This window comes from Saccopteryx leptura, chromosome 1, assembly GCF_036850995.1.
Source record: "Saccopteryx leptura isolate mSacLep1 chromosome 1, mSacLep1_pri_phased_curated, whole genome shotgun sequence".
NCBI lineage: Eukaryota > Metazoa > Chordata > Mammalia > Chiroptera > Emballonuridae > Saccopteryx > Saccopteryx leptura.
This window is the reverse complement of record NC_089503.1, coordinates 271,637,827-271,658,916: the sequence shown is the minus strand read 5'-3', so window position 1 is coordinate 271,658,916 and position 21,090 is coordinate 271,637,827. Positions and strand designations below refer to the sequence as shown.

The 21,090-nt window shown below is 43.2% G+C and overlaps 1 protein-coding gene across 1 annotated transcript; it reads right to left on the bottom strand.

Annotated features, from left to right (window-relative positions):
• Positions 1 to 4,677: 4,677 nt before the first annotated feature.
• LOC136388335 (keratin, type II cytoskeletal 74-like) lies at positions 4,678 to 19,327 on the bottom strand. Its single transcript, XM_066360240.1, is given in 11 exon segments — positions 4,678 to 4,904; positions 5,338 to 5,372; positions 5,783 to 5,982; positions 5,984 to 6,010; positions 7,395 to 7,595; positions 10,067 to 10,231; positions 10,728 to 10,836; positions 11,323 to 11,382; positions 11,830 to 11,983; positions 11,986 to 12,043; positions 18,857 to 19,327. Coding segments are annotated over 11 exon segments (1,707 nt in total).
• Positions 19,328 to 21,090: the final 1,763 nt, after the last annotated feature.

Genomic DNA, 21,090 nt, shown 5'->3' with positions numbered 1-21,090 from the left:
TAGGCTCCATCTAGAATTAACTATTGTTTGCAGACCTCCATATTTCCATTCTTCTACACTGGTGGCACCTAAACAAAAGCCAATTGTCTCATTTTCTCTATATTCTTATTCATAATAACTGAAGGGATATGATGACCCAGTGTTGGTGGCAAAGTAAGGGAATCAAAGTCATTCATTTATTCAACATCCTTGAGACCATACAAGCAGAAAAGGTTCTGATTAGTTGGACCTGAAGTGGTAGGAGATGGACAAGATGACTTTTCAAGATCACAGAGCATCCATTTCCATGAGACTTTTTCTACCAATGAACATGGATGAATTAGCTAAAGTCTCGTGCTACACCAAATTTGAAACTTTGGAAGAATATTTGTAAAGCTCATAAAATGATGTCAGAGGCAGAAGGAGAGGCAAAGGGAGGAGGACCAAGAAAGAGTGGATGAGATTCCAGGAGACAGGGCACACACATCATGGCTGACATCTTCTTTTGCAATCAGTAATTCATTTACCAATTACTGAGCAACCTCTCTGTGCTCTCATATTGGGGATAAAGGAAGAGAGAGTTTCCCAGATCCCCCAGGCTTGCCCTTGATCAATCAAATAAAAGTAAGTTCATTTGATCAATCAAATGGAAGGTATCTCCATTCTCCTACTGGTCCCAACTCTTTGGCTGATATTTACTTCAGGTTGCTATTTGCCATACGGTAGGAAGGGCTGGGAGAAAAATCTGGGGACACAGTTTCTCTGGCCTCTTTTCTTCTACCCCTGCCTCCAAATTTTATTTTTTACTTGGTTGAGATTCACATAAAATTAAGCATTTTAAAGTGAACACTTCAGTAGAATTTATATATTCACAATGTTGTTCAATCACCACATTTTCTTAGTTTCAAACATTTTCATCCCAAAAGGAAGCACAGTATCCATTTTCAGGCACTTCCCATTCTTCTTACCCTGATCCTTGCAACTACCAATCTCTCTGGATTTACTCATTTTGGAAATTTCAAAATGGAATCATATAATATGTGACCTTTTGTGCCTGACTTCTCTCACTTAGCATAATGTTGTCAACATTTATTCACGATGTAGCATGTATGGGTATGTTATGGCTGAATAGTATTACATTGTATGAATATGTCACAATATTGTTTTTATCCATTCATTGGCTGATGAACATTTGCACTGTGTCTTATTCCTTATAGGCTCCTATAACACTTGCCATAGACGGGAGGCTTATAGACAACAGTAATTTATTTCTCATGGTTCTAGAGGTTGGAAAGTCCAAGGTCAAGGAGCCAGCATGATTCCACTCTTCCTCATAGCTGGATTCTCACTATGTCATCCTGTGGTGGAAAGGGCTAGGGAGTTCTATGGGCTCTCTTTTATTAGAATATTAATCCCATTCATGAAATCGCCAATCCTATAACCTGAGCACCTCCCAAAGGCCCCACTTTCTAACCATCATCTTTGGGGGTTAGAATTTCAACATATAAATTTTGGGGAGACATAAACACTCAGACCATAACAGGCTGCTTCCACCTTTGGCTATTGTGGACAGTGCTTCTATGAATATGCATGCACATGTATTTGTTTAAGCACTTGTTTTCTCTTTTTTTTGTATTTTTTTTTCTGAAGCTGGAAATGGGGAGAGGCGATGCTCTGCCCACCAGGGGGCGATGCTCTGCCCCTCCGGGGCATCGCTCTGCCGCGACCAGAGCCACTCTAGCGCCTGAGGCAGAAGCCAAGGAGCCATCCCCAGCGCCTGGGCCATCTTTGCTCCAATGGAGCCTTGGCTTCAGGAGGGGAAGAGAAAGACAGAGAGGAAGGGGGGGGGGTGGAGAAGCAAATGGGCGTTTCTCCTACGTGCCCTGGCCGGGAATCGAACCCGGGTCCCCCGCACGCCAGGCCGACGCTCTACCGCTGAGCCAACCAGCCAGGGCCTAAGCACTTGTTTTCAATTCCTTCAGATATGTACACCTAAACATGAAATTGTTCAGTCATATGACAAGCCAATGTTTAATTTTATGAAGAACTGCCCAAGTATTTTTCACAGTGGCTGAACCATTTTACATTCTCACCAGCAATGGATAAATGTTTTGATTTTATCAAATCCTCACCAGCATTTTTTGTTTTTCATTATTTTTTTATTACAGCCATCCTAGTGGGTGTGAAATAGTACCTCATTGTGGTTTTTGATTTACATTTCCTTGATGACTAATTATGAAGCTTATTTTTCATGAGCTTGTTGACTATTTGTATGTTTTCTTTTTTTTTTTATTCTCTATATTTCTAATAGAAACGCCATAAAAATTTTTAAAAATGCAATGGTTCTGACAAAATTCACACAAGACTATTGGGCATTCTTTGCCTACAGCAGGGGTCCCCAAACTTTTTACACAGGGGGCCAGTTCACTGTCCCTCAGACCATTGGAGGGCCAGACTATAAAAAAACTATGAACAAATCCTTATGCACACTGCACATATCTTATTTTAAAGTAAGAAAACAAAATGGGAACAAATACAATATTTAAAATAAAGAACAAGTAAATTTAAATCAACAAGCTGACCAGTATTTCAATGGGAACTATGCTCCTGTCACTGACCACCAATGAAAGAGGTGCCCCTTTCAGAAGTGCAGCGGGGGCAGGATAAATGGCCTCAGGGGGCCACATGTGGCCTGCGGGCCGTAGTTTGGGGACCCCTGGCCTACAGTGTCTATCTGTAGCACTTTTGCTTAGAAAGACTGACATTTATGGAGCGTTAGCTTTGTTTGAGACACTGTGTTCAGTACTCATATATATGGAGTCATTTGTCTTTCAAACTACATGTGTGTGCCAGTAGCTTATTGATGGTGGTGTGACACTTTGCACATCACAGCTGAAGAAACTGAGGTAGAGATGACTCTAGTCTGGGAGGCAGCTGTCATCTCCGCTTCTGGTTATGACTCCGCCACCACCAGTAACATGACCTTCAGCCTCCCAGTTGTAGACTGGTGGTTTCTCATCTGTAGAACGGGACCCTCTGCCATATTGTCTTGAAGAACTCTTCTTCCTCTGAAATACCTTGATTTTGTGCTTCTTTGTCTTGTTCCCAGAGAGCTAGATTTTGGAATTCCTAAAGCATTTTTTTGTTGTTGTTTTGTCTTTCATGGAAAACAAATATGGCTATTATGATGAAAACCTCAGCATTTGTCTCAAGGGGCAGGACTGGCTTGCCTGCAGAATCTTTCTTGGGAGTTTATTTTTCTTTATTTTTTTAAAATTTTATTTAGAAAATTAACTTTAACAGGGTGACATTGATCAGTAAGAGTACACAGGTTTCAGATAAACTTTTCTATAGCATTTGAACTGTTGCTTATGTTGTGTACCCATCACCCAAAGTCAAATAATTTTCCATCACCTTATATTTGCTCCTGTTTACACCCTTCCTCATAACCTCTTTCCCCTCCCCCCCCATATCCCCTTCCCCTGGTAACCACTTCACTTTTATCTGTGTCCATGAGTTTCAGTTTTATATCCCACCTATGTGAGAAATCATACAGTTCTTAGCTTTTTCTGATTTACTTATTTCACTCAGTATAATGTTCTCAAGATCCATCTATGTTGTCGTAAATGTTACTATGTCATCAGTTCTTATGGCTGAGTAGTATTCCATTGTATATATGTACCACATCTTCTTTATTCAGTCCTCTATTGAGGGACATTTTGGTTGTTAACATGTCTTGGCCACTGTGAATAATGCTGTGATGAACGTGGGGGTGCATGTGTCTTTATGTAACAACGTTTTTGAGTTTGGGGGGTAGATACCCAGTAGAGGGATTGCTGGGTCATATGGTAGTTCTATTCTTAATTTTTTGAGGAACCACCATACTTTCTTCCTGTATGTTTTCTTTGAAGAAAGGTCCATTAAAGTCCTTTGCTCATTTTTTAAATTAGGTTTTTGTCTTTTTGTTTTTGAGTGGTAAGTGTTCTCTATATATTTTGAACACTAGACCCTTATCAAAGACATAATTTTCAAATATATTCTCACTCTACAGGTGTAATATCTAAGAATCTTTTACCAAATTTAAGATCATGAAGATTTAGCCTTATGTTTTCTTCTAAGTGTATTACAGTTTTAGCTCTTATATTTAAGTTGTTGATCTATTCTGAGTTAATTTTTGTTTGAAAGTCAGGGTTCAACTTTATACTTCAGCATGACGGTATCCAATTGTCCCAAAATCATTTGTTGAAGGAACTGTTCTTTCCTCCATTGAATGCTTTTGGCACCCTTGTCAAATGATCATAGATGTATGGGTTTTACCTCCTCCCCTCAGTAAAACCACTTTTAAATACATTGTGCTGGAAAAGAAGGATGGTCCTAGGGACCTTATCTTCTTGGTGTCTCTGTTGGGGGAAGCTTCTGTAAGCATCTACTAATTGCTAAGACCAGCAGAGAATGAAGTCAATCCTTGTCCTTGGGGACCCTAGGTCTGGTGGTGATGGAGCCAATCACACACAGAGATAATCTCAATCACATGTGGAGATATCACAGTGGAGGTGAGCATTAGGCACTACAAGGTCCTAGACCCCTGATGGCGAACCTTTTTATAAAAATCGCCCACTTTTGCAGTGCTGGTCAACCTGGTCCCTCCTGCCCACTAGTGGGTGTTCCAGCTTTCATGGTGGGCCAATCGCGGCACCATTAGGTTGCTCCGCTACCGCCCACCATGAAATATCGGGCTGCTATTCTGGCTGGAGCACTGACTGGGATGCTTTTGCCTTGAGAGTCCCTGGAGTCTTACCCTCTTGCCCATCTGGTCCTGGTCTTCTCATTCTGGGTGCTGCTGGAGCTTCCTGTCACAGTGCCGGCATGGAGGGCCGTGCTAGAGGAGGAGCTGAGGTGGTAGCTTCTTACACTGCTGCTGATGGCTAAGGAGGAAGAGCCAAGAGCAGGGAAGAGGGCAGCGGGGTCAGTCAGCAAGTGAGCCAGCCCCCTTCACCCCACAGCAACCCTCAGCATCAAGAAACACCACAAAGATAAATGAGAATTTATTGTGATTCCAGCTTTGTGTGAGGTGAGAATCTCCTGGATATTCTAGGACCATTGGTTTCCAAGGCCGTTTTCTCAATCCTTTCTGTCAATGACAGTGCCCCAGGGAGAGCTAGAAATGACATGGGTGGGCATGACTTCAGTCACTGGTTCCATAGAACAAAAGAGGACTAGGTTTCCTTTGAAGCCAGAGAACTCTCACAAGACAGTAGCAGAAACTCCCAGCTTGGGGGTGACTTCTCCTTATCCTGAGCTCCCCAACTTTCCCATCCAGCAGAATTCCTACCCAGCCCATCTCTCAGGGATACTTACAGATGTTCACAGAGGATGGATTCTCACCCGACATCCTGAAGGATGAGTGTTAGAGAAAGAGACAACCTCAGGGATGTGCCTAGATTCAGCTAAGCCTTGATGGACTCCTACTTTTATATGCATATTATCTCAATTTGTTCTCATAACAACCCATAAAATAGAGCTCATAATCCTTATTTTATAGATGATAAAACAGAGACACAGGGACGTTAAATGATTGACCAGAACCAAACAGCTAGTATGTGGCAAAGCTAGTAATTAAACCCAGGTCTGACTTATCCCACTGGCTCTTTCCACAGCACCACCAACCACCTGTGCTCCATGCCTTACACCTGACCCTTCCTTGCAGGAAGATCCCAAATGGCACTTCATCCCAGTGGGGAGCCACTCACAGCCCCTTCTCCCTTGGCACCATGACATCCCCATCACTCCCTCACCCCCTCACCGGCACTCCTCGCCCTCCAGCAGCTTGCGGTAGGTGGCGATCTCCACGTCCAGGGCCAGCTTGGTGCCCATCAGCTCCTGGTACTTGCACAGCATCCAGGCCAGCTCCTCCTTTGCCTGGTGCAGGGCAGCCTCCAGCTCATCCAGCTTGGCCCAGGCGTCCTTCAGGGCACAGTCGCCCCGCTGCTCAGCATCAGATTGAGGCACTGGCTGTCTCCAGATTGATGCACTGAATGACAAAGAACAGGGAGATCATCAGAACACAAAATAATTTTTAGATCTTAAAGGTTAGGTGACCTAACCCCTTCACTTTACAGATGAGGCCAAGGTGGCAACGGATAATAGCTACAGAGCCAACGCCAGAAACCTGGCCTCCTCTGTCTTCTATTGCAGGTGGATATCTAATGTTGTCATGAAAAACTGTCAGAGAAGTTGCATTTCTGGAATGCTAGCAGACACTTCAATGTTTGAAAAGTTGTCTAGTGCCTGGGGTTGGAGTCCACCAACAGCTGTAGGCTACGAGTATGTCAGGTCCAGCAGAATCATGCAGAGACCCCAGCCAGGATGCCTCTGAGGATCAGGTAGCATGACAAGTACCCTTATAATAGGATTTCTGCCTGTAGGATGTCTCCCAGCAAGAACCCTACCTACCCGTTAGCACCAAGAGTGAGTGCTTCTGGACTATTCCAGCACTCGGTGAAGATGGTCTGTTTAGATGCTCCCCAAGTCTAGTATGAATGGGTCAGGGAGTCTCTCCTTAGAGCAGGAGGTTAAGGGCCAGAACTTAGACCCACGGCCACAGAAACTGGGCTCTGACAAACACCTCGCAGCCCTGTGAGGACACACACTAACAAGGGAGACACAGTCCTCATGGCGCCTGTGAAGCAGTCTTATGCAGAGTCAGGAAGCTCTCCCAGTGTTCTCAACATTGCTCGGCCTGGAGGTTGTGAAGTGCAGGGAGGAAAGTGGACTCTGACTGTTCAGTTTGCTAATACTGCCACCAGAAGCGCTGACCTGGTTCTTTGGGGAGAATACAGGAAAGATTCTCCACCCTTTAAAATGACTTCCCCACTGACACAGGGTTTAAGGTTTGCTGCTTCCAGATAAGACAGGATCCCTCAGGTGCAACCGACATGGGGCTGCAGCATAAGGCAGGGCACCCGGAGGCTTCATCTTCTGTCATTTGCTCTCGGTCACCGAGACCATTGCCACCCAGAGGGAACGTCGACGCACATGCCACACACACCGCATGTATTGAGTGTCCAGGAGGAAGAGGAGGCGTAGGGCCTGCCCTCAGAGGGTCGTACCTGAAGGGGACATGGGCAGCTTCATTGCACACAGAAAACATCTGAGAAAGAGGGAGCAGGAAAGAGGCAACCTGGATTCTAATCCTGGCTCTGTTAACAGCCAGCTGGGGACCCCGGGCCGGTTACTTCCCCTCTCCAGCCCACTTTCCTTAACTAAATTGTGGCGTCAGAAGAAATAAGTTTGAGGTCCCTCCCAATTGTGAAAAGGGTGCCTGCTCTGACCACAGGGGGACTGAGCAAGGGGGAAATATGGACTGTGGATGGCCAAGGTGCTCCCAAGCCCAAGAGAGGACTATTTTCTTCTACTAAAGGGTAGGTTTTAATTTTTCCATCACAGAGGACAAAATGGGCCCTGGTGTTCTCTGTAGAGTTGCTGCCCCTCTGCTTCCTCACATGGGTAGTCTCACACCGGATCCTCTGGAGGAGCCAGTGCAGCTCTGGCATCTTGTTCTTGGTCTTCTTAAGGTTGTCACTGTGCCAGCCGGCAGCCAGCTGCAGCTCCTGGATCTGGTTTCTCAGAGATAGGAAGTTGGTGATGAGACAGGACTGCGCCACCTCACATTCAAGATAGGGGGAACGTTCTGAGCAAACACCTCCGAAAAGAGCCAGGGAAGGAGGCTCCGGAGCAGAAAGTGATGAGGCCAGGACCTGGTATCCTTCTAGTTGTTGGATGGTGGATCTGACCAAGAAGTTCACCTGCTTCTTTAAGCAGAACCTGTTTTCTGGGCCTCTCACTCTTTTCTCATCACCTGCCGGTAGTCTTTCCTGGGCTAGATAAAGGGAAGCGGCAGTTGGCATTTACTAAGCACTTCCAAAAGATAAGAAGAGCTCTGACCCTTTCCACTCACTTAGTACTTCTTTGTAGAGGCATCTTTTAAAGGCCAGGTTCTGTTCAGGTACTGGGTTACAGCTGTGAACAGGGTAAGGGAGGTCCCTGCCCCCACAAAATGTACATTGTCTTGCAGCCCTATTATATGGACAGACAGAGGGCCAAGGAAGCCGAGGGCAGCACATAACCTTGGGGGAGTAGGATTTTTGGCTCAGGACTTGTAGCTCAAATCTTTCCCTTTCTGCTTGACCTGTGCTTCAGAGAACAGGGGCTGACATGGTCATAGATGGAGACAAGAACCTGTATCCTTGCTGTTCTTGGGCTTTAACAAACAGGAAATGGCGTATTAGAACTGGCAGGACTGGAGTCCTGGAGAGCCCCAGGTAAAGGTGTTCTCAGTGATAGACCTTTATATCTATTCAGAATAAGAACTGAATAGGTTTTATTCCAAAGCATAACACCTCTTGCCCAGAAGGCTTCTACAACCCTACTTTCTCCTCTTGGAAATCCTCCCACACTGATCAGAAAACATCTCCTGGCCTTTCAGCTCTCTGAGCAGCACCATGGCAGTCCACAAGAGCAAGCACCTTATGAAAGGCTGCAAAAAGGGAGCCAAGAAGAAAGTTTGATCCAGCTCTGGCTGGTTAGCTCAGTTGGTTAAGAGAATCATCCCAAAACAACAAGGTTGTGGGTTCAATCCCTGCTCAGGGCACACATGGGAAGCAGCCAAAAAAAAGAAAAAAAATGTGCATGACTGAGTGGAACAACAAATGCTTCCCTTTCCCCTTTCCTCTCTCTCTTCCTCTCCCTGTGTCTCAAAAAAACAAAAAAAAACCCAAAAAACAAACAAACAAACAAAAAAAAAAACCTTTAGCCCTGGCTGGATAGCTTGGTTGGTTTGAACATCATCCTGGAGTGTGGAGGTTGCCAGTTCGATTCCTCAGTCAGGGCACATACAGGAGCAGCTTTATGTTCTTATGGCTCTCTCACTTTGCCTCACTTAACCCCCCCCCAAAACTGCTCCATTTTGTAAGAAAGATTGGTGTGATGTAAAGGCTGTGTCCAATATGACATGTTAGAACAATACTAGTCACAAAGACTCAAGAAACCAAAACCACATCTGATGGTCTTAAGGACATGCTTTTGAAGTACCCCTAGCTGATCTGCAGAACGATGAAGTTGCATTTAGAAAATGTAAGCTAATTACTGAGGATATTCAAGGTAAAAACTACCTGGCTAATTTCTGTAACAAAACGTACTCCATGGTCAAAAATGGCAGACCATGACTGAAGCTCACAATGTCAATACTGCCAATGGGCATTTGCTTCACCTACTCTTGTTGCTTCTACTAAAAACACCACAGTCAGATTGGGAAGACCTCTGATGCTCAGTGTCTCCAGGTCCGCCAAGTCCTGGAGAAGACGATGGAACTCATGACCCGAGACGTGCAGACGGAGGTGTGGAAAGAAGTGGTCAATAAGTCGATGCCAGAGAGCATTGGAAAAGACATAGGAAAGGATTGCCAATCTATTTATCTGTTCCATGATGTCTTTGTTAGAAAAGTCAAAATGCTGAAGAAGCCCAGGTCTGAATTGGGAAAACTCACGGTGCTTCACAGTGAAGGCAGCAGTTCTGGGAGAGCTACTCAGGATGAGACAGGTGGTAAAGGTGCACTGGCTGATAAATTGAGCCCATAATCCAAGATTCCATTTAAAATTAACACTTTTAATGGTGACAAATAAAAAATCCTATTTGTGATTTAAAAAAAAAAGAGAGAAAAGAAAGAGCTCCTGGCATCCTCTTCCTCACCTCTAGCCTCTAGCGCAGGCCACTGCCCTTTACAGCTGTTACCTCCTCCTGCTCGATGGCACTGGAAATACTTTGTTTTATAACAAGAACACCTCCACCAGAGATTCCCTGTCCTTCTCTGTTGGATATGCCCATTCATACCAGTTTTATGATTTATCCGTGATAACGGTCTCTGCCAAAGATTGTTTTGGGGTAGAATGTTGTTACACCATTAATATAACTGCTTTTTCATTAAGCACATCTACAAAGGTATCTCTCACATTACTGACTGGTGGAGATGTCCTCTTCCCAAGAAAGGAGGGGCTGGTGGAGGAGGAAGATCCCCACCTCACATGCCCACCTTGCTCTGGTGTAAGACCTCAGCTTCTGCCTTGCTCTTCAGGGTGATCTTTTCATACTGGAGGGGAATCTCAGCAAGGATGCTGTCCAGGTCCAGGTTCTGGTTGTTGTCCATGGACAGGATGACAGAGGTCTCACTGGCGTGAGTCTGGATCTGAGCCATCTCCTGAGTTGAGAAGTGAAGACAGAGTCAAGGTCTCAGGCTTCCCTCCTGTGCCCATCAGTCTTCTGGGCCTGCATTCCCTGGCAGAATGGGCTAACATGGAGGCAAGGAGTGCCTGCTGGAGATCTGTCTGTGGGAGCCGAGGGAGAAGCCTTACATTAGCAGGACACAACCTGTATGGACAACAGGCGGTGGAAGGCATTTCCCACAATTTACAGAATCAAGAATTTGTGTTTTAGTAGAACTTCATGGGGTCATTTTCTCCTGCCTGTGAGTAAGGTCACTGTCATGGCTCAGACAAGGTTATTGTCTGTGTATATAGTCTTTGGGGACCAGGGCCTTACCCTGTCATGGCCTCCCAGTGCAGGGTTTTGCACTTTTCCATCAAAACAGGCTTTATGCTTATTTTAAATCCATCCTATTGGCATCTCCCTAAAAGAGCCAGGTGAAGTTCTCAGCTGGTAAGAGGCGGGATGGGGAGGGGGAGGAGTGCCCTCACCGCGTCGTACAGATACTTGAGGAACTTGAGGTCTTCCTCCAGAGAGTCTACTTTGGCCTGGAGCTGCACTTTGACAGCATAGGCCACATCTGCATCCTGCCGAGAGGCACTCAGAGCCATCAGTCAATATTACCCGCATCCCATCAGCTGTCCTGTCCTTGTCCCCAAAACATCTGATTTCCTATGTTTTGCCCAGAAAGGGAAGCATGTTGATGAGTAAAATCATTCAATGTTTCTTTTCTCTCAGACTCACTGAATCTTTAGGAAGAGGGAAAGGAGAATGAGGTCTGTTCTTTCTCTGTTACACCTGGAGAAAACAAAGCCCAGATAAATGGACTGAGTTTCCTCAAATCACACAAGAAGGCTGAGCTGAACCAGAGTTTCCCAATTCCTAGACCAGAATTCTCTCCTGTCTTCTATATCAGATAGGTGTATATCCTGCCTCTTCAACTTGCTGAAGACCTAATGGAGTCATAATTCCATCCCCATTTGGGCACCAGACCCCCTCAGGAAGCCTGGGTGGAAGTGCCGAGCAAAGTTAGCCAGGATGGAGGTGAAAGAGAGACCAGAATCCTTAGGCTCTTCTCTCTCTCACCTTTTGAGCACCACAAACTCGTTCTCAGCTGCTGTGCATTGGTTAATCTCCACCTCATACCTGCGAGCCAGGAAAGAAGACAGCAGAGGCCTTAGTCACAACGGCCAAGCAACCTTGACTTCCCTCTGGTCAGGTCACACTGCTCTAGATATAGTTTCCTCAAGACCTCCTAGAGGTGAGTCCTGCAGAGGCTGGTGGTGGCCGTGCTATGTCCCTGAGTTAGCTCATTTTCATCCTACTTGCTGGATCCTAGGAAAATATTCAGATGTCTATTAGGCTCCCCAAACTGGCCACTGAACCAGTCAGTGGATAATAATCTTAGGAACTTCTTCCTTTCAACCAGATAGGAAATTTTGAAACAAGGTAGGTCTTTCCTCCACAGCCAGAGAAGGGGTGTGAGCCCCTGACCCCAGGACTTGCTTCCTCCCTTTCTAAAGTGGCTCAAAAATTGGATACCCTCAGGAGCCTCTGTGAACATTACCCTGACCTTTGGTGGCCCATTCCCACCTCTTGTTGTAGTCCTCCACCACTTCCCATACATTCTGCAGTTCTGAGTCCAGCCGCACCCTGTCCCCCCACAGCGTCTCCAGCTGCTTCCGCAGGGTGCTGATGTAGCCCTCGTACACGGGCTCCAGGTGGTTCCTGCAGTTGTTCAGGTCCACTGCTGCAGCAGCTTCCACTTGGTCTCCAGCATCTGGTTCTTCTGCTCCAGGAACCGCACCTGGAACCATGGTGGATGGTGCCATGTCCCGTGGACATACACCATTGACTCTCCAGGTTATATATATTTTTCCTAAAGTTACTTGACTCAAGTCCTAACTCTCTTCATGGAATTCCATATAAACTAGGCCCTTTGCACATGCTCATTCCACAGCTTCCTGGACAAAATCAATCACTGCAAAAGGAGAGCCCACAGTTTTCTTCTGTCTCCTGACCCAGCACCCAAGAGATGCTCTTCCTTGTGTATGTACATGTTTCTTCTGTACCATAAGCCCTTCCCTCTAAACAGTGCTGCTTCTATTAACTCTTGTCTTCTTTAAACAGCTGGAGCTTCATTGACCTGTCCTCCAGAAACCCATAACTTCTTTCTTAATCCTTTGAGTAGTGAATTTTTTCATGCTTGTTGACCCCTGGGACTGAGTTTTTTTTGAAAAATTGAAATTAGAGAGTGACATCAGAGAAATGGTGCCGTGAGAAGTGCTACCGATAAATCTCCCCCAAATTTCAACAAGTTCTTCATTCAGAGACAGAAAAATCTATCCTTGGAGTGTCTGGAAGTCCCATATACTGAAAATGAAGTGCTATCAACTGATAGCCACCCTCAGATGCCATTATGGAAAAGGAAATAGAATATTATGGATACAAAAGACAGAGATGTAGCACAGATAGATGAGGAAAAATCTATAGAGAAAAAATTTAATATATTGGAAACCTTGGAGCTAAATGACAGAGAATTTAAAAAAGAAATCCTAAAAATACTCAGAGATATACAAGAAAACACAGAAAGGCAATTTAGGGAGCTCAAAAAACAACTCAACGAACATAAAGAATATATTACCAAGGATACTGAAACTATAAAAACAAATCAAACAGAGATGAAAAACTCAATTCATAAACTGAAAAATTAGGTAACAAGCTTAGCTAATAGAATCGGCCAGATAGAAGGTAGGATTAGTGACATAGAAGACAAGCAACTTGGGGCACAATAAAGAGAAGAAGAGAGAGACTCAAAAACTTAAAAAAATGAGAAAGCCCTACAGGAACTGTCTGACTCCATCAAAAAGACTGACATAAGAATAATAGGTTTATCAGAGGGAGAAGAGAGAGAAAATGGAATGGAGAACATATTCAAACAAATAATAGACGAGAACTTCCCAAGCCTGTGGAAAGAACTAAAGCCTCAAATTCAAGAAGCGAACAGAACACCGAGTTTTATTAACCACAACAAACCTACTCCAAGACACATCATAATGAAATTGGCACAAACCAAAGACAAAGAAAAAATTCTCAAGGCAGCCAGGGAAAAGAAGAATACAACATATAAAGGAAGGCCTATTAGATTATCATCGAATTTCTCAGCAGAAACTTTACAAGCTAGAAGAGAGTGGACCCCAATATTTAAAGTCCTGAAAGAGAGAAACTTTCAGACAAGAATACTATACCCATCAAAACTATCCTTCAAATATGAAGGAGAAATAAAAACATTCATAGATATAGAAAAGATGAGGGAATTTATCATTTATCATAAGAAAACCCCCACTTCAGGAAATACTAAAGGGGGTTTTCCAACCAGATACAAAGAACAAAACAAAACAAAACCACAAATAAAAGCTCCACCAAGAACACAATAAAACCAAATTTAAACTGTGACAACAAAAACAAAAAAAGGGGGGGGGGGGGAGAGGACAGAGATTAATAGTAACAAAGGACGATGGAGAGCAGAAACACTCATAAGATAGTGTACTACAATGAACATGGTAGGTACCCTTTTCATTACTTAATGGTAACCACCCTTGAAAAAACCACCACAGAAGCACATGTCTTAGAAAAGGTAGCAACAGAGGAAAGAGGTATGGAATACAACCAAACAAAAACAAACGATAGAAAAACAAAAGAGAAGAATCAAACAAGATACAAAACTAACAGAAAGCAATTTATAAAATGGCAATAGGGAACTCACAAGTGTCAATAATTACACTAAATGTAAATGGATTAAACTCACCAATAAAAAGACATAGAGTAGCAGAATGGATTAAAAAAGAAAATCCAACTGCATGCTGCCTACAAGAAACACATCTAAGCAACAAGGATAAAAACAAATTCAAAGTGAAAGGCTGGAAAACAATACTCCAAGCAAATAACATCCAAAAAAAGCAGGTGTAGCAATAATCATATCTAATAATGCTGCCTACAAGACAGCAAAAGTACTCAGAGACAAAAATGGTCATTTCATAATGATTAAAGGGACACTGAATCAAGAAGACATAACAATTCTTAATATATATGCACCAAACCAAGGAGCACCAAAATATATAAGACAGCTACTTATTGACCTAAAAACAAAAACTGAAAAAATACAATCATACTTGGAGACCTCAATACACTGCTGACGGCTCTAGATCATTCATCAAGCAGAGAATCAATAAAGATATATTGGCCTTAAAAACACATTAGAGCAACTGGATATGATAGACATCTACAGGGCATTTCATCCCAAAGTGACAGAGTATACATTTTTCTCTAGTGTACATAGAACATTCTCAAGAATTGACCGTTTGTTGGACCACAAAAATAACATCAGCAAATTCAGATAAATCAAAATTGTACCAAGCATATTTTCTGATCATAAAGCCTTGAAACCAGAATTCAACTGCAAAAAAGAGGAAACAAACCCACAAAAATGTGGAAACTAAACAACATACTTATAAAAAATGAATGGGTCAAAAAAGAAATAAGCACAGAGATCAAAATATACATACAGACAAATGAAAATGACAATATGACATAGCAGAACCTCTGGGATGCAGCAAAAGCAGTAATAAGAGGGAAGTTCATATCACTTCAGGACTATATGAACAAACAAGAGAGAGCCCAAGTAAACCACTTAACTTCACACTTTAAGGAACTAGAAAAAGAAGAACAAAGACAACCTAAAACCAGCCAAAGAAAAAAAATAATAAAAATCAGAGCAGCCTCTCCGGGCAGTGGTGCAGTGGATAAAGCATTGGACTGGGATTCAGAAGACCCAGGTTTGAGACCCTGAGGTCTCCAGCTTGAGCAAGGGCTCATCTGGTTTGAGCAAAAGCTCACCAGCTTGAGCCCAAGGTCACTGGCTCGAGCAAGGGGTTACTTGGTTTGTTGAAGGCCCGCGGTCAAGGCACGTATGAGAAAGCAATCAATGAACAATTAAAGTGTTGCAATGCGCAACAAAAAACTAATGATTGATGCTTCTCATCTCTCCGTTCCTGTCTGTCTGTTCCTGTCTATTCCTCTCTCTGACTCTCTGTCTCTGTAAAAAAAAAAAAAATCTTAGAAAAAAATATCAGAGCAGAAATAAATGAAATAGAGAACAGAAAAACTATAGGTAAAATTAATAAAACAAGGAGCTGGTTCTTTGAAAAGATCAACAAAATTGACAAACCCTTGGCAAAACTCACCAAGGAAAAAAGAGAAAAGACTCATATAAATAAAATCCAAAATGAAAGAGGAGAAATCACCACAGACATCATAGATATACAAAGAATTATTGTAGAATACTACAAAAAACTATATGCCACCAAATTCAACAATCTAGAAGAAATGGATAAATTCCTAGAATACAACCTTCCTAGACTGAGTCATGAAGAAGCAGAAAGCCTAAACAGACCAATTAGCAGGGAGGAAATAGAAAAAACTATTAAAAACCTCCCCCCAAATAAAAGTCCAGGCCCAGACGGTTATACAGGTAAATTCTATCAAACATTCAAAGAAGACTTGGTTCCTATTCTACTCAAAGTCTTCCAAAAAATTGAAGAAGAATCAATACTTCCAAACACATTTTATGAGGCCAACATAACCCTCATACTGAAACCTGGCAAGGATAGTACAAAAAAAAAAAAAAAAAGAAAACTACAGACCAATATCTCTAATGAATACAGATGCTAAAATACTAAACAAAATACTAGCAAATCGAATACAACAACATATTAAAAAAATAATACATCATGATCAAGTGGGATTCATCCCAGATTCTCAAGGATGGTTCAACATACGTAAAATGGTTAACGTAATACACCATATCAACAAAACAAAGAACAAAAACCACATGATCTTATCAATAGATGCAGAAAAGGCATCCGATAAAATACAACACAACTTTATGTTTAAGACACTCAACAAAATGGGTATAGAAGGAAAATACTCAACATGATAAAAGCCATATATGATAAACCATCAGCTAACATAATATTAAATGGCATAAAACTGAGGACTTTCCCCCTTAAATCAGGAACAAGACAGGGTTGTCCACTCTCTCCACTCTTATTTAACATGGTGCTAGAAGTTTTAGCCCGAGCAATCAGACAAGATAAAGAAATAAAAGGCATCCATATCGAAAAGAAGAAGTAAAGGTATCACTTTTTGCAGATGATATGATCCTATACTTCAAAAACCCCAAAGACTCCACAAAAAGATTACTAGAAACAATAAACCAATATAGTAAGGTCGCAGGATACAAAATTAACATACAAAAGTCCATAGCCTTTCTATATGCCAACAATGAAACATTAGAAACCAAACTCAAAAAAAAAAAAATCCCCTTCACGATTGCAACAAAAAAAATAAAATACCTAGGAATAAATATAACAAGGAATGTAAAGGACCTATATAACAAAAACTACAAAGCATTGTTAAGGGAAATCGAAAAAGATACAATGAGATGGAAAAATATTCCTTGTTCTTGGATAGGAAGAATAAATATAATCAAAATGGCCATATTACCCAAAGCAATATACAAATTTAATGCAATTCCCATCAAAATTCCAATGACATTTTTTAAAGAAATGGAACAAAAAGTTTTCAGATTTATATGGAACTATAAAAATCTCTGAATAGCCAAAGCAATCCTAAGGAAAAAGAATGAAGCTGGGGGCATTATAATATCTGACTTCAAACTAAACTATATTATAGAGCCATGACAATCAAAACAGCATGGTATTGGCAGAAAAATAGACACTCAGACCAATGGAACAGAATAGAAAGTCCAGAAATAAAACCACATATATACGGTCAAACAATTTTTGATAAAGGGGCCAACAACACACAATGGAGAAAAGACAGCCTCTTCAACAAATGGTGCTGTGAAAACTGGAAAGCCACATGCAAAAGAATGAAACTTGACTACTGTTTGTCTCCTTGTACTGAAATTAATTCAAAATGAATCAAAGACCTAAATATAAGACCTGAAACAATAAAGTACATAGAAGAAGACATAGGTACTAAACTCATGGACCTGGGTTTTAAAGAGCATTTTATGAATTTGACTCCAAAGGCAAGAGAAGTGAAGGCAAAGATAAATGAATGGGACTACATCAGACTAAGAAGTTTTTGCTCAGCAAGAGAAACTGACAACAAAATAAACAGACAGCCAACCAAATGGGAAATGATATTTTCAGACAACAGCTCAGATAAGGGCCTAATATCCAAAATATACAAAGAACTCATAAAACTCAACAACAAACAAACAACAATCCAATAAAAAAATGAGAAGAGGACATGAACAGACACTTCTCCCAGGAAGAAATACAAATGGTCAACAGATATATGAAAAGATGCTCATCTTCATTAGTTATTAGAGAAATGCAGATCAAAACTACAATGAGATACCACCTCACACCTGTTAGATTAGCTATTATTAACAAGACAGGTAATAGCAAATGTTGGAGAGGCTGTGGAGAAAAAGGAACCCTCATTCACTGTTGGTGGGAATGTAAAGTAGTGCAAACATTATGGAAGAAAGTATGGTGGTTCCTCAAAAAACTGAAAATAGAACTACCTTATGACCCAGCAATCCCTCTACGGGTATATACCCCCAAAACTCAGAAACATTGATGTGTAAATACACATGCAGCCCCATGTTCACTGCAGCATTGTTCACAGTGGCCAAGACACGGAAATAACCAAAAATCCCTTCAATAGATGACTGGATAAAGAAGATGTGGCACATATACACTATGAAATACTACTACTCAGCCATAAGAAATGATGACATCAGATCATTTACAGCAAAGTGGTTGGATCTTGATAACGTTATACGGAGTGAAATAAGTAAATCAGAAAAAACCAAGAACTGTATGATTCCATACATAGGTGGGACATAAAAACGAGACTAAGAGACATAGACAAGAGTGTGGTGGTGACGAGGGGTTGGGGTGGGGGGGAGGAGAGGGAGGGAAAGGGGAAGGGGAGGGGGAGGGGCACAAAGAAAACTAGATAGAAGGTGACAGAGGACAATCTGACTTTGGGTGATGGGTATGCAACATAATTGAATGACAAGATAACCTGGACATGTTTTCTTTGAACATATGTACCCTGATTTACTGATGTCACCCCATGAAAATTAATAAAAATTTATATAAAAAATTGAAATTAGTTCCAGTTATAGTTTTATTAACTTAAAATCATGTTTCTTTGATAACCAATTTATGGAAATAAGAAGAACATACATTTTCCTTTTTAAAATATTGCCTTACACATTTTTAAAATAAATTGATTGTACTCTGATGGTCAGGAGGCACGAGGACGTACATGAATGTTCGTACTACTCAAAGGGTTGGTTTCTAAATGACTACCCTTTACACAATTTCCCACCTTTCTCTGTAAAATCCCCAAAGAGAGGAACAAATTCATTCATTTCTCTTTGCTTCCTAGCTTACAGGTCTTTTCTTCCCTGTTATGATCAGAGAGCCCTTCCTGCACCGCAGCTGCAGCCTTTCCATTCACCACACCCTGTCATCCTCTAGGTAGCCAGGAATCACTCATATCTCACTTGACCCACCTTGTCAAAGAAGGAGGCGAACTTGTTGTTCAGAGCCTTGATCTGCTCCTGCTCCTGGGGGCACACTTTCTGGATCTTGGGATCTAACTCCACATTGAGTGGGGCCAGGAGGTTCTTGTTGACAGTGACCAGGTGAATGCCACCAGGCAGGCACATGGATGGGTACCCAGGCCCCAGGGCAACACTGACAAATGTGCCGCCAGCAAAGCCAGGGGCCCGGCCTCCTCTATACCCAGAGCCCAGCCAGAAGCTGTAATCTCCAACCTGAACATCACCACCAGCCACGTTGAAGGAAATACACCAATCACCTCTGAGACTGTGGAGACTCCGACTGCCGAAGCCAGCCCCGGCTTCTTTGCTAGCCCCACGAGGAGAAGCCACACTGCCCACAGCCTTCCTCAGCACCACTGCTGAGTACCCACTGAAGCCACCCTTGTCAACACCAGACTTGATGTTCAGTTGCGAACTCATGAGGAGAAAGAGAGTTGACAGAGCTGATGAAAAGCCATCCCAACAAACAGAGAACGCTGATGGGACACCCAGCACGTCAGCTCCTTTTATCTTGTCAAGTTCTGGACACCAGAAAAGGGTGGTTCTCCACTATATCTTTTCCTCTTGCTAAAGGGCCAGCGGCCATGGGCAATTTGTGCAACAGAGATCTCCAAGCCCTTTGCAGCAACACAGCATCTCTGACAGCGAGTGAAATTTGCTGCCTTTGCAAATTGAAGGAGTCTAATCGGGTGTTTATCTGTGCTCCTAATTAAAGACCTGGAGATTTATCCCCTTCAGAGATCGACCTTTATTTTTTTCAGTGCTGCCTCCTTCTAGCTTATCTATCACCAAGGAGAGTGTGAGACCTATCTGCTTGGATAGAGAAGTCTGGCTTTATCCAAGAGGGCTCATCCCGAACCTCAGGCCCTCCCCAGAAACCGCGTCTCCCTCTGACCTGCTCCAACGGAGGCACCGGGGAGTAAATGCTGGAGAAGAGGAGACTTGGAAAGGGCATGACGGTTGTCTTCAAAGATCCGGACCCAAGAAAGGAGTTCCAGGGGCCACTGTTTGGGTCACTCTAAGGACCACAGCTGTCCAGCAATGGAACAGACCCCAGGAAGATCGTGGGAATGGCTGCATGGCCCCCCAGCAGGGATACTGTCTGGGGCTTTCTATACCTAGGGCCTGGGTAGAGGTGACCTTGATGTTGCCTTTTTAACAGTGAGAATCTTTTCAGGTAGTTGGTGTTCCTGCAGCTGAATTGTTTTCTTCTGGACAAGGTGATTCGTTCCATCCTAGGAGGTCAGGCCATGGAGCAGCCTCAGGGGCTGGACCATTAGGTCTTCCCTACCTGAGGATAACATCTTCCCCACACTCCCTGGGGAAACACTCCATGCCCAGTGACCAACTTAAAGAAGACCCTGAGGCTCATCCTGGGCTCAGGGTGGGTTGTTCTGCCAGTTTCCTGATCACTTCAGGACGCCATTCAGTCTTGGAACAGAAGAGACCAGCCCTTTATAGCTCAGTCCCGGGAAGGGGGCTAAGAAAGGCTGGTGGTTAAAAATGTTTAAAAATTATTTCAAAAACAGGCCCCTGGTAGCTTCCCTAATGCAGGACTTTGACCACTTCTGTAACTAAACTGGGGAACCTTGACCCATTTTGATCAGGCAGAGAGTCGTGGACAACTGCTCAGGCTGCTAAGGAAGGGAAAGGGGGAGACAGTGAGCTGGGCGGCAGGAGGAGTGTAGGCTGGGAACACTGCCTCAGAAAGTTTCCCTTCCACGGGGTTCTCCTCAGCCCAGAAGCAGAGGTGGAAGCTCCGTTTCCCGGGAACCTGCTTCCCAGCCTTCCTAGCAGGGCCCAGCCCCGGGGCATGAGAGGGCAGAACTGAAGTGAGTTCTTTCCTAAACCAGATTGTTGAGAGCCCTAATGTTCAGACCATCAACAAATTGCACAAGTCCCTTGACTGGGGGTGACTAAAATATGGCTCCAGCTCCCAGGGAGCCTGAGGATCAATGAGGAATCCACACAAAGAACTTCATCTGGGGCCAGTGCTCCAGAATCACAGAAAAACATTGTAAACAGAAGTTAGAGGTGTGCTGGGGAGGAAGGGTTAATGTGAATCGGGTTGTGGGGGCCTCCAGAAGGCCAGGTTTATATCCCCAACAGACTGGTCCCAGGGGCTGGATCCAAGTAAGCACTCCCAGGCATCAGGGATTGAAGAACAACTTGCAGTAGTAGGC